Source organism: Leuciscus leuciscus (genome assembly GCF_965113295.1).
Source record: "Leuciscus leuciscus genome assembly, chromosome: 4".
NCBI lineage: Eukaryota > Metazoa > Chordata > Actinopteri > Cypriniformes > Leuciscidae > Leuciscus > Leuciscus leuciscus.
The window spans coordinates 6,660,239-6,682,798 of NC_138728.1; the positions used below are offsets into that span (position 1 = coordinate 6,660,239).

Here is a 22,560-nt window from a genome sequence, read left to right on the forward strand (position 1 = left end):
ACTTTAATTTAACAGCTTCGAAGTCATTTCGATGGTAAACGAACTCGGGCGAATCATCCCGATAGCAAAGTGGGGGGGTTGGGGGCATACCTGTCAACACTCCCGTTTTTCCCGGGTTTCTCCCGTTTTTTAGCCCTATCTCCCGGACCCCTCCCGGTTTGTTATTTCTCACGTGAAACTCCCGTAATTTGCATGGCCCAAACTCCTTTATGAATAATCGGACCAATATGTTTGTCTAATGTTGACCAGTTGCCAGATCTTGTATTAAATGCATTATATTCACACAATCCACACACCATATACAATTTCAACCCGTTTGTCACCTCAACCTGGCAACCTATAACCCAGTTGCGCAGTCGCGGAAAGTTTAACCCGAAATCGAGCCGATAGACATGGCAGGTGAAGGCGGTGTCCCCACAGCACACTCAACAGCATGAGCCTACCTCTTGCTCCCGCCGAATGGTCCCCGCACAAATCTCCCGGATTTTGAAAACCAAATGTTGACAGGTATGGTTGCTGGCTGACCAGCAATGCAGGTTTGAGAGGTGGCGTCCAGACGAATCTCGCGAGAATCACGACTAGCTTTACGTCACAACGTCACATACATCAACAACATATGAAGCAGCCTCTATGGAAGACACTAGCACGCATTTCAGACGTGAATCATGGCAGAGTCGGCGAAGAAAACGAAGAAAGTGCGGTCGGAAGAGTCAAGGAAAAGAAAACGACGGCTCTGCGTGAGTGGTATTTATGAGAGTAACGTTCAATACAAGTACTCCACAGCGACTCTAGGGGTCGCTGTTTGACAAAAACGGAAACTGCATAGTGTGCCTTTAAAGAGCAATAAAGCAATTTTTGTTTATGAAACTGAAAAATTAAGCTATTTTTACAAATATTTTTGTTCATGGGCAAAAAATTTGATTATGCTTTGTTTCGCATGTGTGGGCGGCCCTGAAACACCCCTTTTCAACACATCCTGTCTTCTACAGCCTGTATCATCATGCAGAAGTTCATCGAATGCACTGCTTTGCAAATTAGTTACAATAACGTTTCTTCATATTGTTTGGCTGTTGCATATATTTCTTGCCAATATACATCTCGTTTAAAGCACAACAACACCTTCGGAGGTGCTGGTGCGATCCCTTTGTTGTTTCCTGATGACAGCGGAAAGGATTTTTGGTCATACAGATAAGAGTAAGACATCATTCAAAACATCACTGTAAATGGTCTATTTTTATTTGTATACACTCACAATACCCATGAACCAAATACACTACTAAGTCTCGTTTTGCGTTTTTTTCAAAACGAAAAATCAAAAATTAAACCGTTTTTTTATTTCTAATTTCTAAAATTAAATTACCAGAAGGTACACAGACCAGGAAAAGGAAAGGACAAAGGAGAAAACAGATAAAGAAAAGAAAGGAGAAAACAAAAAGAAGAAACAGGAAACAAGTAAAGGAAAAAATGAAAATAAAAAGAGAAAGGAAACCTGAAAATCTGGAAAGGAAGGGAAAACCAGAAAAGTGAGAAAAGAAACAAGAAGTAGAAGAAGAGGAAAAGGAGAGTACAGAGTCAAGTCAAGTCAAGTTTATTTGTATAGCGCTATTCACAATACAGATTGTATTAAAGCAGCTTCACAGTATTAAATTAAAATAATACAACAAAGTTTGTTTCAAGAGGAATTTATTGATTGATAAAATTAAATTAAATATCCCCAAAATATCCCCAACTGAGCAAGCCAAAGGCAACAGTGGCAAGGAACCGAAAAACTCCATCAAGTGACCTAATGGTGTCCTAAAACTCCATCAGGTGACCTAATGGAGAAAAAAAACCTTGGGAGAACCCAGGCTCAGTCGGGGGCCAGTTCTCCTCTGGCATTTATGAGCTAGAGGCCGGATTGTAGTTTGAACTGTAGGATTATAAGAATGCCTGGCTGAAGAGATGAGACTTTAATCTAGTTTTAAACTGGGAGAGCGATTCTGAGCAACGAACAGTATCAGGAAGACTATTCCAGAGTTTTGGAGCCAAATGTGAAAATGCTCTCCCTCCTTTGGTGGTTCTGGATATCCTAGGTATGACCATTCAGAGCCCATTAAGGGACATGGTGATCAAATATATTTCAATGCTTTTTGAGTTCGCTCGCGAAACTTTTGCGTGTTTTTTTGCGACCAAACGTAAAGTTTCTCAGGTGAACACAAAACATTTTGTAAGCGAACACACAAAGTTTCTTGGGGGAACGCAAAACTTTTCATATGAGGCTCCGTATGAGAGGAATGAGAAGAGAAATTGGAGAGAATGGGAAAGAAACAAGAAAAAGGAAAAAGAAAGGAAACAATCAAAAGAAAAAAAAGAGAGAAAGAAAAGAAAAGAAAAGAAAAGAAAAGAAAAGAAAAGAAAAGAAAAGAAAAGAAAAGAAAAGAAGAGAAACTGGATGGTATGGGAAGGAAACAGGAAAAGGCAAGTGTTCGATCTACTGAAGATTGAGAGGAGATGTAGTACATACTAGATTTATGCACTAGATTTTGTAGTGAACACTTATTTTTTTGTACTGCATACTATATTTTACAGTGCATGTTAGCTGTTTTAATACATATTATAGACTACTGTTTGTAGTGCATACTTGACTGTAGGACATACATGTTTATGAGAGCCTCAGTGCAGATAAACCACAATTCAGTTATTGAGAGAAAAGATCCAGTACCTGTGCAGGTTTGCGGGGAGCTACTGCTGGATGTAGTGACGTTCTTCTTCAGTGGAACTTTACCTGGCTGGACAGGCACCCCGCAGCTCAGAGTGTAACTGTTCTCAGAGTCTAAATCACACACACACACACACACACACACACACACACACACACACACACACACACACACACACACACACACACACACACACACACACACACACACACACACACACACACACACACACACACACACACACACACACACACACACACACACACACACACACACACAGAGAGAGAGAGAGAGAGAAAGCTTTTCAACAGATGTTCCAGGTGCTGCATGCACCTGAGTATTGTCTCGTAGTGTGTGTGTGTGTATGATGTACTGTATGTGTGTGTGTGAGTTGAGAGGGTTGGCTGTCAGGATGACAGAGTACTGTGAAGTTGTCTAGAGAGTCATTGGCCTGACTTCGGCCTTGCCACAAATCGTCCAATGGCAGGCTGAGTATTTCTGTTGGCGTGCGGCTACAGACCGCGGGTGAACAGGATTAAAAGAGGTTTTATGCAGCTTTAGTGCTCGAACCCGGGGAGACCATTAACACACACATACAGAGAATCCAAGAGTCATAAACACACACACACACACACACACACACACACACACACACACACACACACACACACTCATATACTCAGATTCGCATTGATCTAACTTACAGATGAAATTTTGATTTTATTCATTTGATTTATTTATACTATATACTATTAGGTCACATTTCTGATTAGTGCATACTTATTATTGTAGTGCATAGTGCATACTAGACTTTATAGTGCATATTAGCTTTTATAATTATATATTAGCTTTCTGCAGTACAACCACTGCATTGCCAAATTGTTCACAAAATTCACTATATTTAATATTTATAATGCACACTACTTTCTGTTGTACATACACTGCAAGTTTTCTATAAAACCTTTAAAAAAATGTTTTTCTTGTTGTAAGCGTAAAAACTTTAAAGCTTCTAAAAAATTTAATTTAATAAATATTCTCTGAAAATATTTTTTGGATTTTTATTTTTTAAATACTTGTTTTTGTAGTGCAAACTAGACTGTATATATGTTTTTTAGATCGCAGTGAGTGATAATGTGGCCGTTGTGTTAGAGCTGTGGGAATGGACCAAAGTTTAGTGAATCAGGACTTGTTTGAAAGTTACTTCTGGGTATTAATATGTTTACGCACATTCCTCTAAACCGATGGTCCTTGCATAAAATTTGTCAGAGACAAGTTTTGGGCGTCTAACACCTTAATACCTTTACCAAATCAGTCCGCAGAGATGATAGATGTACTTATGAAATATCGCCGCAACATTCTTTTCTAGTCACTTTCTCACAGAATGTCAAATATCATATTCACGTGATTCCTCTGGTCAGGCCAATTGAACGTATCTTGCCCTTTATTGTTCGTTTGGTTATCTAACAGATATGACAATGCTAGCATGTCCAACGTCATTATAGCAGTATTAATATGACTGTGAGTTGTTGAAAGATTAATTTTCATGCGCTTTCTCATTTCTGGCCAGTTTTTCCTCATTGCATCAGCCTCTTCATAATCAAGCTTCTTGATTTGATTGAACCAAGCATGCAAATTTTGTGATGTAAGGTTTGAGCCACTAGAGGGTAGCAGAGGGCAAAGACTGTTTGAGCCTATAACCATAGAGTGCTGCTTGATCTAAATAAATATATTCCTTTCAGATGTATAAGAAAGTGAACAGATTTACAATTTATAATGTACATTACTGAATTTAAACAAATCAAACTGCACTGAATGTATCCAAACAACACAGAATACAACATGCTGGTCAATGACTTCCACAGAAATCCCCAAAAGTAAGGTAACTAACCAGCCAGGAAAAGGGCGTTTGATGGACAGGACAGCGAACACGTCTCTCCTCCACCTGTCTTGGCGCAGCTGAGCTGAGCACGAGGTGCCGGCTTCCCATTCGCGAGGCATTTTACCGCCTCTGAGGGACAAACGAGGTACGGTTACCATGGAAACGACTAACATTATGGGATATTTCGGGACGGGGAATGAAACGAGGACTTACCAACACAGTCTTTCTTGTTCCAGTGGAGCTTTTGTCCAGGAGGACACACACACTCGTAACTGCCCGGTGTGTTCACGCAGCCATATTCACAGCTCCCGTTACTAATGCTGCACTCGTCAATATCTATTACACACAGATGACAGTTTGTCCATCAAATTATGCTTCTTTTTTTTCTTTTCTTTTTTTAACCATTGGCTGGTATTGAGATTGTGAACTCACCGCCACAGTGTGTGAGGCCATAGAGGCTGTAACCTTTGTGACACACACACTCAAAGCTTCCCGGGTAGTTGATGCAGGTGTGGTCACATGTCCTCTCAAAGGAACACTCGTCAATATCTGCAGAGGACAAACACACACATTTACACACACAAAACCATCAACGCAAATCAATTGTGTATAATCATTTCCTGGCTTGCAGTAAAAAGGACCCCACAATAGTGATTTCACCAGAAACTCATCATGAGTATCCTAAAAGACAAAAAACAGCACGTTTGACTCATGGATACACTTTATTTTAAGGTGTCCATGTTACAGTGTCATTATAAGTACTACTGAGAAATAATAATTAACTACATGTACTTAGCCTACTATAGGGTTAGGGTTCGGATTAGGGTGTGGTTTTGGGTTAGTTACATGAAATTATGCACAATTTATAGTAATTACTATAGTAACTATATGTAACATGTCTAGCAAGGACACTGTAAATGGGTTACAGACTCGTTTTTGGTTACGTTTTTCAAAGCCACAATTGCAACCAGAGTAATTAGTGGTGCTTTCTACGACAAGCATACAATTTATCCTACTTTAGGTTTATAGGTCTTTAGTATGTTTGTTAAAATCCCAAACCGTAAAAAAAAGTACATTTTGTGCTACAGACACGAGTGCAATCATCATCTTTTCTAAGTGACTTTTGTCATCTAAAAATAGGTGACAGAGATACCATAGAGAGAGATCCATGTCATGCTGCATCATGGCAGTCAAAACATACTAAAGTTAAAGGTAGGGTAGGCAATTTCGGGGAGGCTAGCAATAGCAAGCTAGCTTTGAAAGCATGAGATCCCACCCTCCTTTCAGAGCGTCTCCAAAGCCACGCCTCCTCCAAAACACATGAACGCACACAGCCAGAGCAGAGTCTGCAAAGCGTTAAACTACCTCATGTCTCAAAGCACATAACATTACAAATAATGAACGTAAACAACTTACAGAGCTCTTGTTCTACCACTTGACTGCTGCAGTTCATTTTGGCGTTGATAGTGTTGACATAGAAACGCATAAATCCGAGTCTGAGGACGTGAACAGCTCCGGCTAGAACGTCACTGGCGCTCGGTGACTGTCTACAACTCTGCATATAGTCTTACTGAACGCACTGATGATGTATGATGTCTGCGTTAGCAGGGTGTGCGGATGTATGGAAATACATATGCTAATAGGCAGGTAGGACATTTTATCAATTGGACTAACATTTTTTGGTCCTCAGACTTCCACAGAAGATTTACATGTTTTAACATTCAGACCAACTCTTATTGATCAGGATGTAAACCAATATAACAAAAAGTGTTTCTAAAACAAATTGCCAACTCTACCTTTAATATTATTGTTACACCCACTTTTGCCACACCCATAGAATAGACAGGCAGCTATTTTCTGGTATGAAGGGAATAGAAAAGTAAATAATTAAAAACTAAAGATGTACCTATATAAACATAGCGGGGAAAAGAGACAAGAATGACAGAAAGACTGATAGATCATCTTAGCACAGCTGGCACATCCATAACATCGCGCTTCAACAACACACCCTTCAATAAAAACACATACACACCCCACACACTGATTAGCAGGAATAAGGTGGTGTGGTGTTTTGGTTTAGCTTAATAAAATAATTTCTGTTTGTACTCCCACTCGTGCTCCGACATGCTTATAGGAATCCGCCACCATTCACCTCCAGTAAACTCAACTAAACACACACACACACCTCATACGACGCCAAATGCTTGCCAGCATCCCAACCAAACAACAGCCTGTGCATGAGGTGCTTTTAATGAAGAGGTGTGGGACGGTGTGTGTGTGTGTGTGTGTAGTAGACAGCTTCTACATCTCGCCCAAATGGCTTTAAAATAGTTCACCCCCAAATTGATGGGGTCTTCCAGAAAGTTTTAGCTCTTTTTCATTCAAAAACAAGTCAAGATGTTTTTAAGCCGTACAATAGCTTTGTGCGATAAACAGTTCGTTATTCAAAGAAATTTCCAAACTGTAGCTGGCAAGCATGAAGAAAATTTTACAGCTGAGAGTGGAGAGAAGGATTTTCACTAAATAAAAACATTTACAGTCATAATTAACATTTACAGTTCAGTCATACATTTTTACTCATTTATGGTACTTGATATTTTATGGTTATTTTTGGAGCTTGAAGTGGTTGTTGTACGTATCAGTGCAGCCTGAACATTTTCCTAAACATATCCTTTTACTATATCCATAGTAGATATAGGCCTACTATGATATTAGACTACATAGCCTACGATAAAAGATAATGAATTTTAAACCTAAACCAAACATATTTTTATTCAAAGATCAACAGTCTGTCATTCGTCTTTAGTCTGCCACAAAAAAACAACATTAAAATCATGAACTCAAATTTCATTGTGAAAAAAAACAAAAAAAACAATGACTGTTATAACAGGCTATAGCCTGAAAGGTCTGATTTACGCTAATACGCCTTATGCAACTTATTACAACTAAATTGCTGGTCATTAAATAAGAAAACTAAATAATTGTGTAGATGATTTGCTCTGTGTAACCCGACATCATACATTAGGCCGAAGCATATTTTTGCATAACTACTCAAGATTTTGCTACAGTATAATTTTCGGGAAAATTAAGATTCAAGATTCAAGATTTTTATTTGTCACATACACAGTTATATACAGAATATACAACCAATAGTGAAATGTAAGGGCCGGATTCGGGATTCGGAACAACAGCTTAGATTTCAGGACTGTCCCAAATTTTTCGGGACGTCTGGTCACCCTACTCTTAATTAATGGCCATTATATATTTTCTCCTGGATGTCATGTGCAGCCGTGTGCTTCGTACCCATGTAGATCTAAAATGTTCATTTGTATTTCCACCCAGAAAGCAACAATTTGTAGTGTGAAAAGTGACTCACCTTGACAGGTGCGCTCGTTGGTCAGGAGTTTGTGTCCTTTCTGACAGCTGCACTCAAAACTGCCCACCGTGTTCCGGCAGAAATGATCACAACCTCCATTGTTCTCCAAACACTCATCAATGTCTGCAGAGAAGAGAGAGAGATGATGATGATGATGATGATAATGGTGAAAAACACTGATACGTGGGGTTGTAAAACCAGTACCACTATTCTCATAAACAGCTTTTTGGATATATAAACAGTTTTCCTAAACAGGCAGCCACATACACAGCTCCACAACATCATCTTAAATATATCAGCCAACCCTGGCACGCCGTCCACAAACCCAATAAAAGCTAATCCCATCAACAAATGTGTAGGAAAACTGTGTATGTGTGGAGTTTGGGGTTTCCTCTGCAGTTATTTCAGTAGCTGTAGCAAACACACACTGGCTCAGGTTTGCACTAATATTAACTGAACTGTGGGACAGAAAGTTTCCACTAAGCTTAAGACCACAGATACACATGCTAACTGAACACAGGGCACTAACGATGCTATTGGGAAACGCACCCCAGATTTTTAGACTTTTGGATCCCACTGTATGAAATAGTTTACCACTTTAAAAAATGCAATTGTAAAATGATCTAAACATATTGAATGAATCTCATTGTAAAGCTAGGATGAGCAATATGGCCTTCAATTATAGGGCTATATGAAGCCTAAACAGCATTTAATTGATTTGATTAACAAGGCAAGGCAATTTATTTATAAAGCACAATTAAAAACAACGAGTAGTTGACCAATGTTCTGTACAATTTGTAAACATATGCAAAGAGCAAACACAAAACACACCAATATTATACAGCACATCCATCTTACTACTCACATTATATCAACAAGCTTCTAACAAATCAGCAAGTAGGGTTAGAGTTAACAGACAAACTCTTCCTGAGAGCCAATTTCCAAACTGAAGCTGTGAAAATCAAACTGTTCATCAGTTTTCTGCTGGATTTCAAATATACATAATGTTACCCATCTCAAAATCATTTATCTCTGCTACTATTTCTCCCAAAAAAGATAATAAAGAGAACAAACGGATAGGAGAATAAGCTCTCTAGAAGTTTGCATCTTTTGACTGATGTGCTAAATCATAATATCTACTTTTCTTGTCTCAATCTGTGTGTTTTAACATCAAACCTCTCCGTAGAGTTCAATGGTTCAGATGTCTCCAGAATCAGAAGACCTATCCTGTCTAATAAAAGCAAGTGTGAGCCTGAGCCGTGAGGTCAGTCGGTCTCCATGACCTAAAGGAAGGTTTATTTCCTGTCTACCTGTCAGATACAGTATGTGTTCAGGTCAAGATGTTCTGCAGTACCTAAAGCGCACATATATCATCACAACCTTTGCATTGAAAAGATGCTTTCAGGGAGCTGGTGTATGCAGCTTGATAACCAATTTAACATCATGCGGATTCATTAACAGAATAAAAACTAATTATAGTGCAAATGACATAATGGAATGTTTAACAGTGATTTAGCATTCGCACTTGCCTAAAACACACTCTCACACACACATGCACTTTTTTCCAATGGCTCCTTAGCGCAGGCAGGGGGCTAATGATATTCCACATAATGAAGTTTAATGGGACTAAATAAGCTTTGAGTTTAAGCAAACATTGGACATTTTTCACATCTGTAAATGATAAACAACTGCAGGGGCGAGAAGACTGAGAGGCCGAGAGGATTCATCTACATCGATTTTCGATCGGAAACCGGGAGAGTAAACACTCACACAGCAGTCCGAGACGCGCTTATAAAACAAGTGCTGCGCTAACTTGATCTGATTAGAAAGAAAGAAAGAAAGCTTGCAAGAAGAATGTGGGATCCCCATGAGCTCTGGAGCGAACTAGATGTGTGTAGCCTTACCAAATATTTAGAGAAAAAAGCAATTAAAATTAATACATTTGTGGAAACATGAACCTCTACAAATAAGTCAGGACAGAGTTTTCAACAAAAGGAGCGTTTTTGCAGATTGTTTTCAGGCTGCTCACCTCAGGCTAGCTAATCTCTGAGAAATGCGCCGTTGAGCGCGCCAGTGTATTTTTTGGAGATTTAAATGGCCTGTTTTATTTGCTTTGTTCATAAAGGGATTTTGCCATGTAATAACACAGGCGCTGCTTGTCCAGAGCCGCCAGGAAAAACCAGCGTGATTTCGCCCCCGACACTAAAACTCTTCGGAGCGCGTGGGGGTCCGTCGGGCCCGGTGTCATCCGAGGTGATGCCGCCTGGCTGCTATTGTGAGGATTACTGGGCTCTGTGTGTATTAATACAAATAGAGCTCAGTGTCCCGACAGAGAGAGAGAAAAAAGGAGAACTGATGGAGAAAACAGGCCTGCTGTATGACCCTATCAGCTTGGTCTTTTCACAGTGCTGTTTGGTGACTGTGAGGACAGGTGAGCTTGCTGAAAAGACCCTAGAACATCATAAGATCCTCGGTTGCATAAACATAGCCACTAGTTAAGCTAGCTGATCAGCTGGCAATTAGTAAGGGATAATAATCAGTCTTACTGTTCAGATTCAAATTAGACCATTCTACCGAAAAATTTGATGACAAACTTGTAAGAATAGTACAGCCGCTGGTCCACACATCTATTTTTGCTCAAGAATCACCTGCTCAGACGGGAAGAGATTGTCTGACTAATAAAAGCTGGAAAATAGTGAAAAAATGTGCATAGATTTTCAGCAATCCAAAATCAAAGACCTAACTCAGAAAAACAATGGAGAATTTACAGTTCTTCTAACAAGCATCTAGTTGTTTTGCTTCTAAGTGCCTCAACCAAAACTGAATGCCTTTTAGATTTAAATTGTACTTGCCTGAAAAAAAAAAAAAAAAAAAAATCCTAATCCTATTAATTTACATAAAATAAACTAAATTGTTATTCATTTATTAGTTCACACACACACACACACACACACACACACACACACACACACACACACACACACACACACACACACACACAGATATGAGCACACGCACACAAGACAAACTGTTCACTCCCATAATTCATTTCCACCGATGACACCGTACACACACACCTTCTAATCAAACATCTGGAAACTGTTCGGAGTCATTTCAATCACTCTCTATATCCTCCCTCGCTCGCAATGTTCCCGCGTGCGATTGAGCGAGCGTCTGTCAGCGCACTGGCCAAGCTCTCCTGTCTGTCATCGCAGATGAAGGGCCTTTTATAAAATTCAGGCATTTAAACATGCCCTAAATAGTTTTTATTGAAATGATTATGTCACAGAGGCAAGATTGGGCAGCTCCCTGCGAGACCACTCACTGAGGAGGGGAAAGAAAGTGTGAGAGAAGTAAAGCGAAGATGACAGTGGAAAAATTAGGAAAGGTCACTTGTAGACATTTACACACCCACATACACTTATCATAGCAGCGTGATCTCTATGTGATGCACTTTTTTGTTTAGTCTGTGGTTCACGTTGGTATAAGCGCAGTCGCCTGGGTTATTACATAAGTGGCACTTGTGCCTTTTCTGTTATGTGCAACATTTACATCCCAATTACATATGAGGGCTGAACACCTATCATTATTGTGCTTTCATCTGTCCTGGCTTCCACAGGCTTAAAACTAACCGACTTAGCATCAGATAGTCTGTTAAAGATGTAAAGTTAAAGGGATGGTTTCTGTCATCATTTACTCACCCTCATGTTGTTCCAAACCTGTATGAATTTCTTTATTCTGAACACAAAAGAATATATTTTGAAGAATGTTGGTAACCAAACAGTTGATGGACCCCATTCACTTCCATAATATTTTTTTCTCCCCATTACATTTTACATTTTTAGTGAATTTATTTTCACTAGTCAGTTCAGTCATACATTTTTTGTCATTTATGGTACTTGATATTTTATGGTTATTTTTGGAGCTTGAAGTGGTTGTTGTACGTATCCCTGGGAATCGAACCCATGACCTTGGCGTTGCAAGCGCCAACGCTCTACTGTTTGGTTGCCCATATTCTTTAAAATATCTTCTTTTGTGTTAAGAATAAAGAAATTCATACAGGTTTGGACCAACTTGAGGGTGAGTAACTGATGACACAGTTTTCATTTGGGTGAACTATCCCTTTAAGTCATTTGCTTTATATTTCCATTATAATTTTGCTGGAGAGCACAAATATTTCACATACATGGAAATGGATGTGATGCATGTTTGTATATTTCTGTATAAATTAGTATTCCCATATAAATACCTTGATTCACTGTAAATAAAATAATAAAATTAAATAAATTGTATACATTAATTTTAATAAAAAATATATTTTTAAAAATGAAATTTATATCTTCAAGTATAAAAAAAAAAAAAAAAAAATTATAATACAAATACTGGCCCATAATGCAGTGAGGCAGCGCCGTATCAAATTAAATGGTCACTACTGAGCTCTATTAAGCCTGTTAGGGGTGTGTCCTATATCTCCAGCCAATCAGCTTTAAGTCAGAGGCGTCAAACCATCCTCTCATATGTTGATACCGATGATCAAAAGAAGCTCTATAATCACAGCTTACTTACACTTGCTCCCTAACTGAAGTGAGTGTCAGATCTAGCATTCACAGCTAGAGTCTAATGTAACATCCTTGTTCTTATTTACTAAAGAGCTTGATTACAAGCTATTTTTACAGAGTTCACTAACAGGCAGTAATAAGTGGTCACTGGCACAGCACACCTGTGATAATTGACCCAAAAGTATGTGTGTGTGTGAGTGTATGTGTGTGAGTGCATGAGTGCGTGCGTGATAAATGGCGTGTCAGTGAGCAGATCTAAGACCTTGTGCTGGATTTATGAAGGCAGACCCTGAGGCGGGCCTAATTATTTGGGCGGGTCACAGCCAAACCAGACCAACATCCATCTTATCATACGAACACAGAGATACCCAAAACACCCCTTTAAAGCCATCCCACTAAAACTCATCAAAAAGTACACTTTGTTGAATGTTGACAAAGTTTCCCGGTTGAAAAAAAAGAAAGTTTAAACCAGCTTAAAAGGGTTTGCTGGTCTTACCTGGTCTCCCAGTTGGTTTTAAAGAGGTCTCAGACACTTATCAGTGGGTCAGGTAAAGACAAGCTTGACCATGTTGGGACACCATCATAAACCAGCTTTAAAACATGCAAACCAGCTCAGGCAGGTTTTTTCTTTCAAGCAAGTATAGCAGATTTTTTTTTGCATAATTGCATAAATTAACATTTCTACTGAACAGTATTGATGAGTCTTATTGCACTGAGGGGTGTATGCAAATTTTTGTCCAATCAAATGCTTGCTTTCAGTAGCAGATCATGCATGCTCTCGGCTGGGATGCAAACTAAAGCCACTTGGTTATTTATTAACAACAACAATAAAAAAGCCCTTCAATATGTCCAGCCTAAAGTTCCTGTTTCAATCTTTAAAAGAAGAAAAGAAAGGTCTTTAGAGGTCTTGAAACCTCAGGATGGCGCTCTGCATGTGTGTTTATATGTGTGTGTGGTTTTGTATGACATCCTCACTAATCAAACAGTGGTTGGTTTGTGGAGGCGTCTTGCTGTACGGCGCAGATGGGGCTGTTTTAGGCACATACGTGCTACATTCTCTTCCTTCTTGAAGAAACGGTCACATGACCATGCCTCATCAGTATGGCAACCTCCCAGGGAAATGACAAGAAGAAAAAAACAGCCAATTTCAGACACATTCTAGTGGAGTGACCCACAGGTGCCCATTCACACACTCGTTCATCAAATTAAGGAAGAACAGGAAGCGATTAATCTCTAAGTGTGCAGGTCTCCTGGACCGTAGTATGGCCAGTGAGTTCTTGAGTGTGTTTGTTTATAGAGAACCCACCATCATCCCATGCCAAGATCACTACGCGGCAGTTTTACTTTGAAACCCCTGGTCATTGACGTCAAAGCTGGAATTTCGGAAGGAGAAATGCTTCGCAGCCAAAGCAACAACAACACGGCCATCACCGACCCATTCCACACGACAGGACAAACGGACGCAAAGCCAGTTGGTCTTGGCTTGGGATCACACACCCCCACACATCCGCCGATACCTGACCATTTTGAGCAAAAGAATTCATCTAATAACGTGTCTCCAATTTAATCCGAGCCTTGCAGTCTAAATACAGGAAATCTCAAATTGTTCCCTGACATTCAGAAGCACACAGAGGGAGGAAATCAGGACATGCTCCTTGCAACTTTAAACAAGTCATATACAAACAACACGCATCTACACTGACCTTTGCAGGTCTTGCCGTCGGGTTGAAGGGTGAAGCCCACGGGACAACTGCAGCGCACCCCGGTGGCCGTGTCCTTGCAGGTGCGATCGCAACCTCCATTGTTCACCGCACAGGTCTCTGGGTAAATAAACACACACGGGATGGGACAGACAGAGGAAGTAAGGGAGCATAAACACAATTAGAAATCAATTTTCAACAGTTTTTGAAAGTCACTAGACAGTGTTGACTAAGTACTAAGTGAGGATGTGCAGTCGTTTTGAGAGCTAGGCTTGACCGCAACTATTTTTGGGGAAAGGTGCATGTAAATAATGAATCCCAATGGATGCAGTTGGTAGATTAAAAGGAATCACAAAACGAATACAGCACTTTGCCCTCGAACTTAGTAGGATGACAAGGTTCGTGACAGACATGAAACAAATACTTCATGAAAAAAGCTGGATTTTAAATTATTTTTGATAACACCATCCCTCTGCCCTTCCTTAAGCCAAAGATATAGGCTTCCTTGGCTACTTTATCAGTCAAAATGTGAAATAAAAAAGACAAACAAAAGGAAAGAGTTGTGAATTTTCTCCCCTGGGGATAAAGTTAATAGAAGGGAAATCAGAAAACGGACAGCGTTTCTGAAGGTGGAGGACGGAAAGCGGAGGGTTAGTCTTGTCACGTGAATGACTGTGGAGAGAAAGTCAAAATAAGCAGTTAAACTGGAAAACATTGTGTTTTACTTGCATTCAGATGCACATGGGCCAAAGACTGCTATGGAGGCATGAATATGAACATGTTTTGATTATTAAAACTTAAAATTAAACATTTTAAGACTTAATATTAATATTTAAATACTCAGATGAGAGCTCCATCTTATATGTGATGTCATCACACATTCATCGAGTTCAAATATGAAACATTGCTTTATTGATCATTTTATGCAACAATAAAAAAAGTAACATATTTGGGTCTCACTTTATTTTAAGGTGACGTTGTTACACATTACTACATGTACTTACTATAATAATAACACTAAATGATGCATAACTACAAGTAACTAACCCTAAAACAAAACCCTAACCGTAACTCTATAGTAAGTGCATGTAGTTAATTAGTACTCACTACTTATTTGAGTAAGTACAATGTAACTACGTCACTTTAAAATAAAGTGTAACAACAGTGTGACACTTTAAAGTTTTGTCAGTTGCTCCGCCCACTGTGAAATCTCATTGGTCCAAACTCTCATTCCACATAACTATATTAAACATCAGACATGTTCTGATTGGACCATATTATATACCCGCATAATCACACCTGGTTAGTACACCGTGTCTGATTCTCCAGGTCACGTTGGAAGCCAAGATGTCCATTTGGGAACAGTTACGGGATCTTAGAGCCATCATGTTTGCTTTTTGCTGACCACACAGTCAAAGACAAAGACCCAAAGGCAATTTGGTTGAGGACACAAAAGAGTAAAGGCGTAGAAGATCTTCATCTTCAACAGCATGTTTTTTTCTTCTGTGGGATGGGGAGTGGGTGAAGTGGCTTTCTGTTAATGATTTATTAAGCATGTCAAAGTCCCTGTTATTAGAGTTTTATGCTATGGGCTTTTCAACTGCTCCAAGAACAGCTGGACCGTCTTTTGCCCAGGGACATGTACATGGGATGTGCGTACACACAAAATAGGGTTTGATTAAGTTAGCTGTGAATGACTACACCAAATACCGGCACCAAAAGTTCTCGAAAAGGGGTGTGGTAACTCTAAATGGGCGTGCCTTTCTGATTGATGGATTTGTATGTTTATATATACGTATATCACTCCACAACGAAAGATGAAGATTCCTCAGACATCACGATCGTGTTTCTCGGCTCCTTTTGGCGAATGGCCAGTTAAAACTAAAAGCCCACAGATGACTGGAGAGATTTTGACTGAACGTCCCAGTGCTGAAAAGAAGCCCTTCTTTGGGAGGTGAAGGAAACCACACAGACCTTCCACACATCTAGAGCTTTGGTGCCTACAACAACTTTCAGATGAAGTCTAGACTTGAGCCGAGAGACAGCTGCCCAGAGGTGTGTGACATTTATTTGGATCACGCTCCGGAGGTCAACGAATCAGAGATCAGGCCCTTTTCCACATGTGCCCGACACATGGCAGTTTATTCCTTCAATTCCCCCCTTTCTACAAAGTGACCACCTTTTTAAAACACCTATTTGTGTTCTGTGTCTCGCTTTCTCTTCTTCTTCTTCTTCTTCTTCTTCTTCTCCAGTCTCTGGGTTTCCCATCATGCCTAGGTACAATAGCAGCTTTCTTTCTGACACCGACTTTCCAGTTTAATATGTCAGGATCGGTCACATCCTGGTGCTGTTGGCCTCAGCTGTGACAGGAGGGCAGGATGAAGCGGGAACACCGAGTGTCAAATCTAGCGTTCTCCTGTGGCTCCTGTGTGATAGAACACACACACTTGCACAAACACTCACATGCAAAGCCAAGCTACTTGTGTGAATCTGTCATAATAACGGGCCCATTTGTGCATTATGAAACTTGGAATATGATCTTAGACGGGTGAAATAATGAGGTCAGTGAGTAAGATGGTGATGACATCACATGTGACTCTCAAAACCCTTCACAACCTCTCCATACAGTTCATGGTTTGATCTAGTGTGCATACACGTCAAAAAGTGCTACAGTTGAAATATACTGTGTGTGTACTGTATGTGTATCGGGGAAAAAAATGAATGAAATCTCAACTCAAGGGGGGAAGCAAACTCAAACTGAAATGAGGTAGAAACAGAGGAGGGTTAACATTGGGTCTTTCTTCAATGCAGCTACTACAGGGAGGAGAAAGTCATTCATAAACCAAAGACACTATTTCAGAAATGATCAAAGAATCAAGAAGGTGATAAAGGGTGAAAAATCTCTGTGTCGTCAGGTTCCTGGGTGTACCTAAAATTGTCAAAAGCAATCAGTAGTGAGAGATGTATGAACTGAAAACTGGACTTTGGCTAAATCGTTTTTTAACCTGATAGAATTAAATGTAATTCACATTGATAAGTTTTAAATGGAGTTGGGTTTTTTTTTGTCACAAACATAACTTATTTTTAAGTTATAATAATAATTTGAAAACATACTTATATTCTTTAGCCACAACCAAAAAAAACACAAAAAGGTGTCTGGTCTGTCCTCCCAAATACTTTACAGTATACTTTACAGTTGTTTTTTTTGCCATACAAAGGCAGATCTGTTGTCTGTCTGACAACATCTTGGACTTGGTTCATGAATTCAAGGATAAATATTTAAATGGCTGATATATTTCTGAAGTTTCGAGTCAGTGTGAGTTATCTTCTCTCTCTTAGGAGAGCTAACTGAAGCAGATGGACTGGAAACTAAAACTTAATTCTGCATTTCTTTTCCACACCCTGAAACAATCATTCCCCCATTAAAGACACATTAAAGTCAACACAAAATCAAAGACGACCCTATTTACTTTCAGAATCTGGTCTTAATGTGAACGATTCATCAATGCACACTATCATTAAAATAAAAAAAGATTATTTCAGATTATTCCAATAGAAACACTTGCTTTGCCTCTACAACTTTCTTTTCAGTCAAAGGGTCAAGAAAATCAACCTTATACGGGCAAAAGTCAAATTTTTCCATTGACAATCATTCGGAAGTAACAAGGTATTAAATTTTTTCAAGCAACATATATATTTGTCATTTATATGTTGCTTGCAAAAATGTAATACCTTGTTACTTCCGAATGATTGTATATATATATATATATTTCTTTCTCTTTTTTTCCATTTTGGTATTTAACACCCATTTTCTCATGACCAGTCAAAATCAAACCCTACATTTTTCTCACTGAATCTTGTTCAACGTTACATTACGAAAGTAAAACAGATTTGGCATTTCATGTTGACTTTAAAAGAGGGGGAGCATTGAAAATAAAAACATTTCTAATGGTGAGCAAATTTACAGACACTACGTTTATGGAGAACAGATGACAGAAGATAAACGTGGGCAGATGATAAATGCCGATATTTAATTTTTAAGAACACATACTATTAATAGAGCGTAAAAATGATGTCAGGCATCTTCAGCGGTGGTTCACCACAGCCCACAGCCTCCTATGATGTGGAAACGGTCTGGACCAACTCTCATGTCATTCTTCCTCCATAAAATTATCTGGCCATTATTTGTTCAGTATTCAGCCCACAAATGTTCCTCCAGTTCAACTAATCACTGTCTAAAATTACAACTAAAGTTGAAGTCATACAGTGAAATGTTCGACTGGAAAAGCGGGGATTGGTTTATCATCCAGTGTAGAGCAATCCAGTGTTGTTTTTGTTTCCGTCTTTGGAAATGGGAGTGGATGGAAGCGGTCAGTTGTTAGTTGTGTTGTTTTTGTCAAAGAGAAGAGGCGGCGGCGTTGGAGACAGTTTAAGGAGAGTGCAAAAGGAACCTTGTCATGTTTGAAGGGACATTTCTCTAATTTGTAGGAGGGTCAGACACAGAAATATCGAACGAGTGACCTCAGGGGGAAGGGCAAAGGAAAGGAAAGCAACTCAAACAAACTAAAGGACAGAAAGAAACGAGGGGGTAGAAGCACAAGCGCCATGGCAACACATAGAAAGAGGAAGAAAAGAGTTACCCATAAGTAGACGACGTTTCACCCGCTTGTCCACATCAGCTACTGACGTGGTATTGAATTCAGAGCTCTCAATTGCAGCCTCATCTTTCTCTAAAACACAAGTGACAGGGGACAAACAGGGAGGAGTAGGTTAATGTGCAGCCCAATGTCCATCGCCCGCACAGACAGCCCCGCAACAGGCCGACCCGCCTCTGGCGACACGTGGACGCCTGGACGCGGGCTGCCTGACCACCTTGGCGTTTGAGCCCAAACCAAAGCCAAGAGGCGTAAAGCCATGAAGAAGCGCAAATAACCCTGTTAGAGTGTTAATCACATGAACAAACAGATAAATAAAAGAATATCAAGATCTCCCGAAATAGGGGGGAAACGAACATAGGGACGTGGGAGGAGCTTAACAAAAGGGGGACAGGGATTGGACGGGAGGGGCAGAGATTGACAATAAGACGCTGTTTCCGTTGTAGTTCGTCTTCCATATCAAACAGCCACTTGTTTACCGCAGTAACAGAGAGGACGAGCAGTGGAGGAGGGAGAGAGAGAGAGAGAGAGAGAGAGACAAGGGATACAGAAAAAGAAGAAGGGGAAGGATGGATACAAGTCAAACTGCATGATAATGAGATGATGACAAAACAGGACACAAAAAAAAAAAAAAAAACACTCCGTGACAAAGATAGAGCTGAAAGGAAGATGACAAGAGAAGGATGGAGGTCTCATGATGGGGTCCATGAGAGGAAGGTGGGACATGCCGAGAGGTGGATGAATGACAGAGTCTGGGGCAGCGCTGGTTGCCTGTTTGTCTATGGAACACATTACAACTGGCTTGGACAGTCGAGTAAATGCAGAAAACCACTTTCCGAGCGTAGGGAATTGCCAGGCGAGTGTTGTGAGGAGGGTAATGGCTTCTGAGCATGCAGATACAAGCACAGAATTGGTGTTAGAGAGGAAGGGGCAGGGTTCTGGGACAAAAGGAGCCAATCCTGAATGGGTGGAGGGCCAATCAGGGTGTGGATGCTTGCCTTAAAGGGACAGTTCACCTAAAAATTACAGTTCTGTCATCATTTGCTCAACCTCAAGGCATTTGTGTTCAAATATGGTGTATCAAAATGCCTTATTTGATGATGTGCCATATTTTAATGTACAAAGTAAAAATTTAGACTGGCAACTAGTTTTATGGAGCTTGTTTGTCATTTTTGGAGCTTGACTGCATTTATCCCCATTTACTTTCATTGTGTGGAATAAAAAATCAGCATGAACATTCTTCAAAACATCTCCTTTTGTGTTACACACAAGAAAGACATACAGGTTTTGAATGACATGAGGCTAAGTAAATGATTTTTTATATTTGGGTGAACACTCCCTTTAACATCAGGCACTGAAAGTATGTTTGTCCTCCCCTCTTTAGTCACTGGAGGACACTAGAAAAACATTGAATGTGCGTGTTTACATAAATCTGTCTATTTCTGTGTTTATGATTTGCATGTATACAGACTTGGCTCTGACTGGCCTCTTTAGAGGACTCCACCAATCAGAGGTTGGAGTGAGTGCAATGTCACAGAGAAATTAAATAAATAAATAAATAAATAAGCAAAGGAGAAAATAATCAATAATCCACTACCTCTAATGTGACTACAGTAACCATAAAAAGCACAGGGGTTACTATTAATGTTTTTAACCAATTAAGAAGGAAAAACAATGAAAAAGAACGATATTTCACACGGACAAAATCATGCAGGCGAATGACAGCTCGTGCGTTAGTGTGAGAGGACAGGAAGTGAGCTGATAAGAGTAAAAGAAGAAAGCGATAGTGCAGGGCAACAGGAAAACATGCAACTGGCATGAGGAGGAGAGAAGGACACTCTAAATGAAAAAAGAGTGACAGATGAGAGTGGAGAGGAGGCCAGTTAGGCATTGTTTAGTGACTCTTTTTTTATTCAGGGTTGCAGACAGGGTTGGTTCATGCTTGTTGTGGGGGACAAGAACGAGAAGATGCCATTGGCTGGCTGATTTCAGAGAGGTCAGGCAGGGGGCGGGACTGGTGTACAGATTGGCTGGTCAGAGGGGATGTTGTTTTCTGATTGGTGGGGGCTCTCCCGTTGATCAGGCTGCAATTGAGAGGTGTGTTTAACCCGTTTTACCCTTTCTTTCTTGCATTCGTTAGTAGATTTGCTTATAAACCACTTTATTCCAGTCAGAATCACTCTTTAAATTGCAGACAAGACAGGCAATCAGTAACTTTCACCAGAGAAGCAGGAGGAAGAGCAGGGAGCCCATGAGACACGCCACACACAGGAGCGAAAGGGGGATCCTAAAGGAGCGCTAAACACAGTGAAAGACCAGACCCACACAGCACAGCTAGACACACAGACCACAGCAAGGGTCCAGAGAGACAGAGAGAGAGAAGAGGAAGAAAGGAGGAGGGAGACAGGGATGAGGTGGGAGCAGTCTCTACACTCCTCGTCTGGTCCCCGCGGCCGTTTGGTGTCGCTCCGTGGAGGCTGGAAAGGAAGAGTTGATTGAGTTTGACGGGATAGAGTTTGGCTCCGGGCTCTAAGCTGCCAGAGAGAGGCGAACCAATCCAGTGTACGGCAATCAGCAGGTACAACAAAACAAACTTCTGCGTTTATGTGTCTGTGGTCAGGGGAAATGTGCATGTACTGTGTCAGTTGACAGTGTAACGCAAAACATGCGTTAAACAAAATAAAGCTGCTTAACAGTTTCATATTCAATTCAATTATGGTATATGACAACTATTTAAAGGGATAGTTCACCAAAAAATCTATATTGTGTCATCATTTACTCACACTCTTGTCATTTCTTAATGACATTCTTCAGAAAAGAAGAAATTCATTTTTTCAGAAAACTGAAGATGATATACATTTTTTAAAGTGCATTTTCTTCTCATACAATAAAAGCCAATGGGGTCTAAAACAAAAACATTCTTCAAAAAATCTTATAGGTTTGTAATGACATGATGGTAAGTAAAGGAGACCATTTTAATTTTGGGGTGAACTACCCCTATAAATGTGTACTTCATTAAAACATTTTGCACAAAATCTACAGTAGTATAAGAAAAAATTGTTTCAACTGAATGATTTCAGTTCATCTTATGTAGTTGTACATTAAAGACAAAACAGTAGCATAATAAAAAGTTTCTGTTTTCTACACAAAGTGGGTCACCTCATGAGCACCGCCATTTTGAGATCACATAACAAGCCGAAAAGTACTTATTTTACCTTGGTAAACTACCTGTTATTGGGCATTTTAGATTGCAAACAAATCAACCAATTATAAGCTTTTGCATCCATGCCACGATTCCAAAACGACTAGCCTAACAGATTGGCACAACATTAGAAAATTGCCCCTTTAAAGGAACAATATGTACGATTTTTGCATTAAAATATCCGAAAACCACTAGCACAGTGTTATATATTTTGTTCACTTGTGTATTACATTATCACAAATGTTTCCAACAATGTTTAAATCCAGATTCGCAAGTTTAACCAGTGTAACGTCCCGTGTCATTGTGTCGCCTGCCAATGGCGCCATGTCCGCGTTATCCCCGGTTTCCGCTTTTACTGGCGTAGAAAACATGGAAACACAGTGATTCTCATGAATAAATGCGGAAGTAGTTGCTGTAGCGTCTACTCGTCTAGCGCGCCACTCTGTTGTTGCTTCGCACAGTCGATTATTCATTATCATTTGCAGCAGGT

At 39.9% G+C, this 22,560-nt stretch overlaps 1 protein-coding gene across 2 annotated transcripts in view; it reads right to left on the reverse strand.

Annotated features, from left to right (window-relative positions):
* Positions 1–22,560, reverse strand: part of scube1 (signal peptide, CUB domain, EGF-like 1) — a 64,088-nt gene that overhangs the window by 7,788 nt on the left and 33,740 nt on the right. Inside the window, exons 7-13 of one of the 2 annotated variants that reach the window (XM_082167069.1) lie at positions 18,854–18,943; positions 14,217–14,333; positions 7,955–8,077; positions 5,011–5,127; positions 4,792–4,914; positions 4,588–4,707; positions 2,702–2,812 (exon numbers count right to left, since the gene is read on the reverse strand). In XM_082167069.1, the coding sequence (XP_082023195.1) occupies positions 2,702–2,812; positions 4,588–4,707; positions 4,792–4,914; positions 5,011–5,127; positions 7,955–8,077; positions 14,217–14,333; positions 18,854–18,943 (801 nt within the window). The remainder of the gene's footprint in view (positions 1–2,701; positions 2,813–4,587; positions 4,708–4,791; positions 4,915–5,010; positions 5,128–7,954; positions 8,078–14,216; positions 14,334–18,853; positions 18,944–22,560) is intronic. The other variant, XM_082167070.1, reaches the window with a different exon arrangement.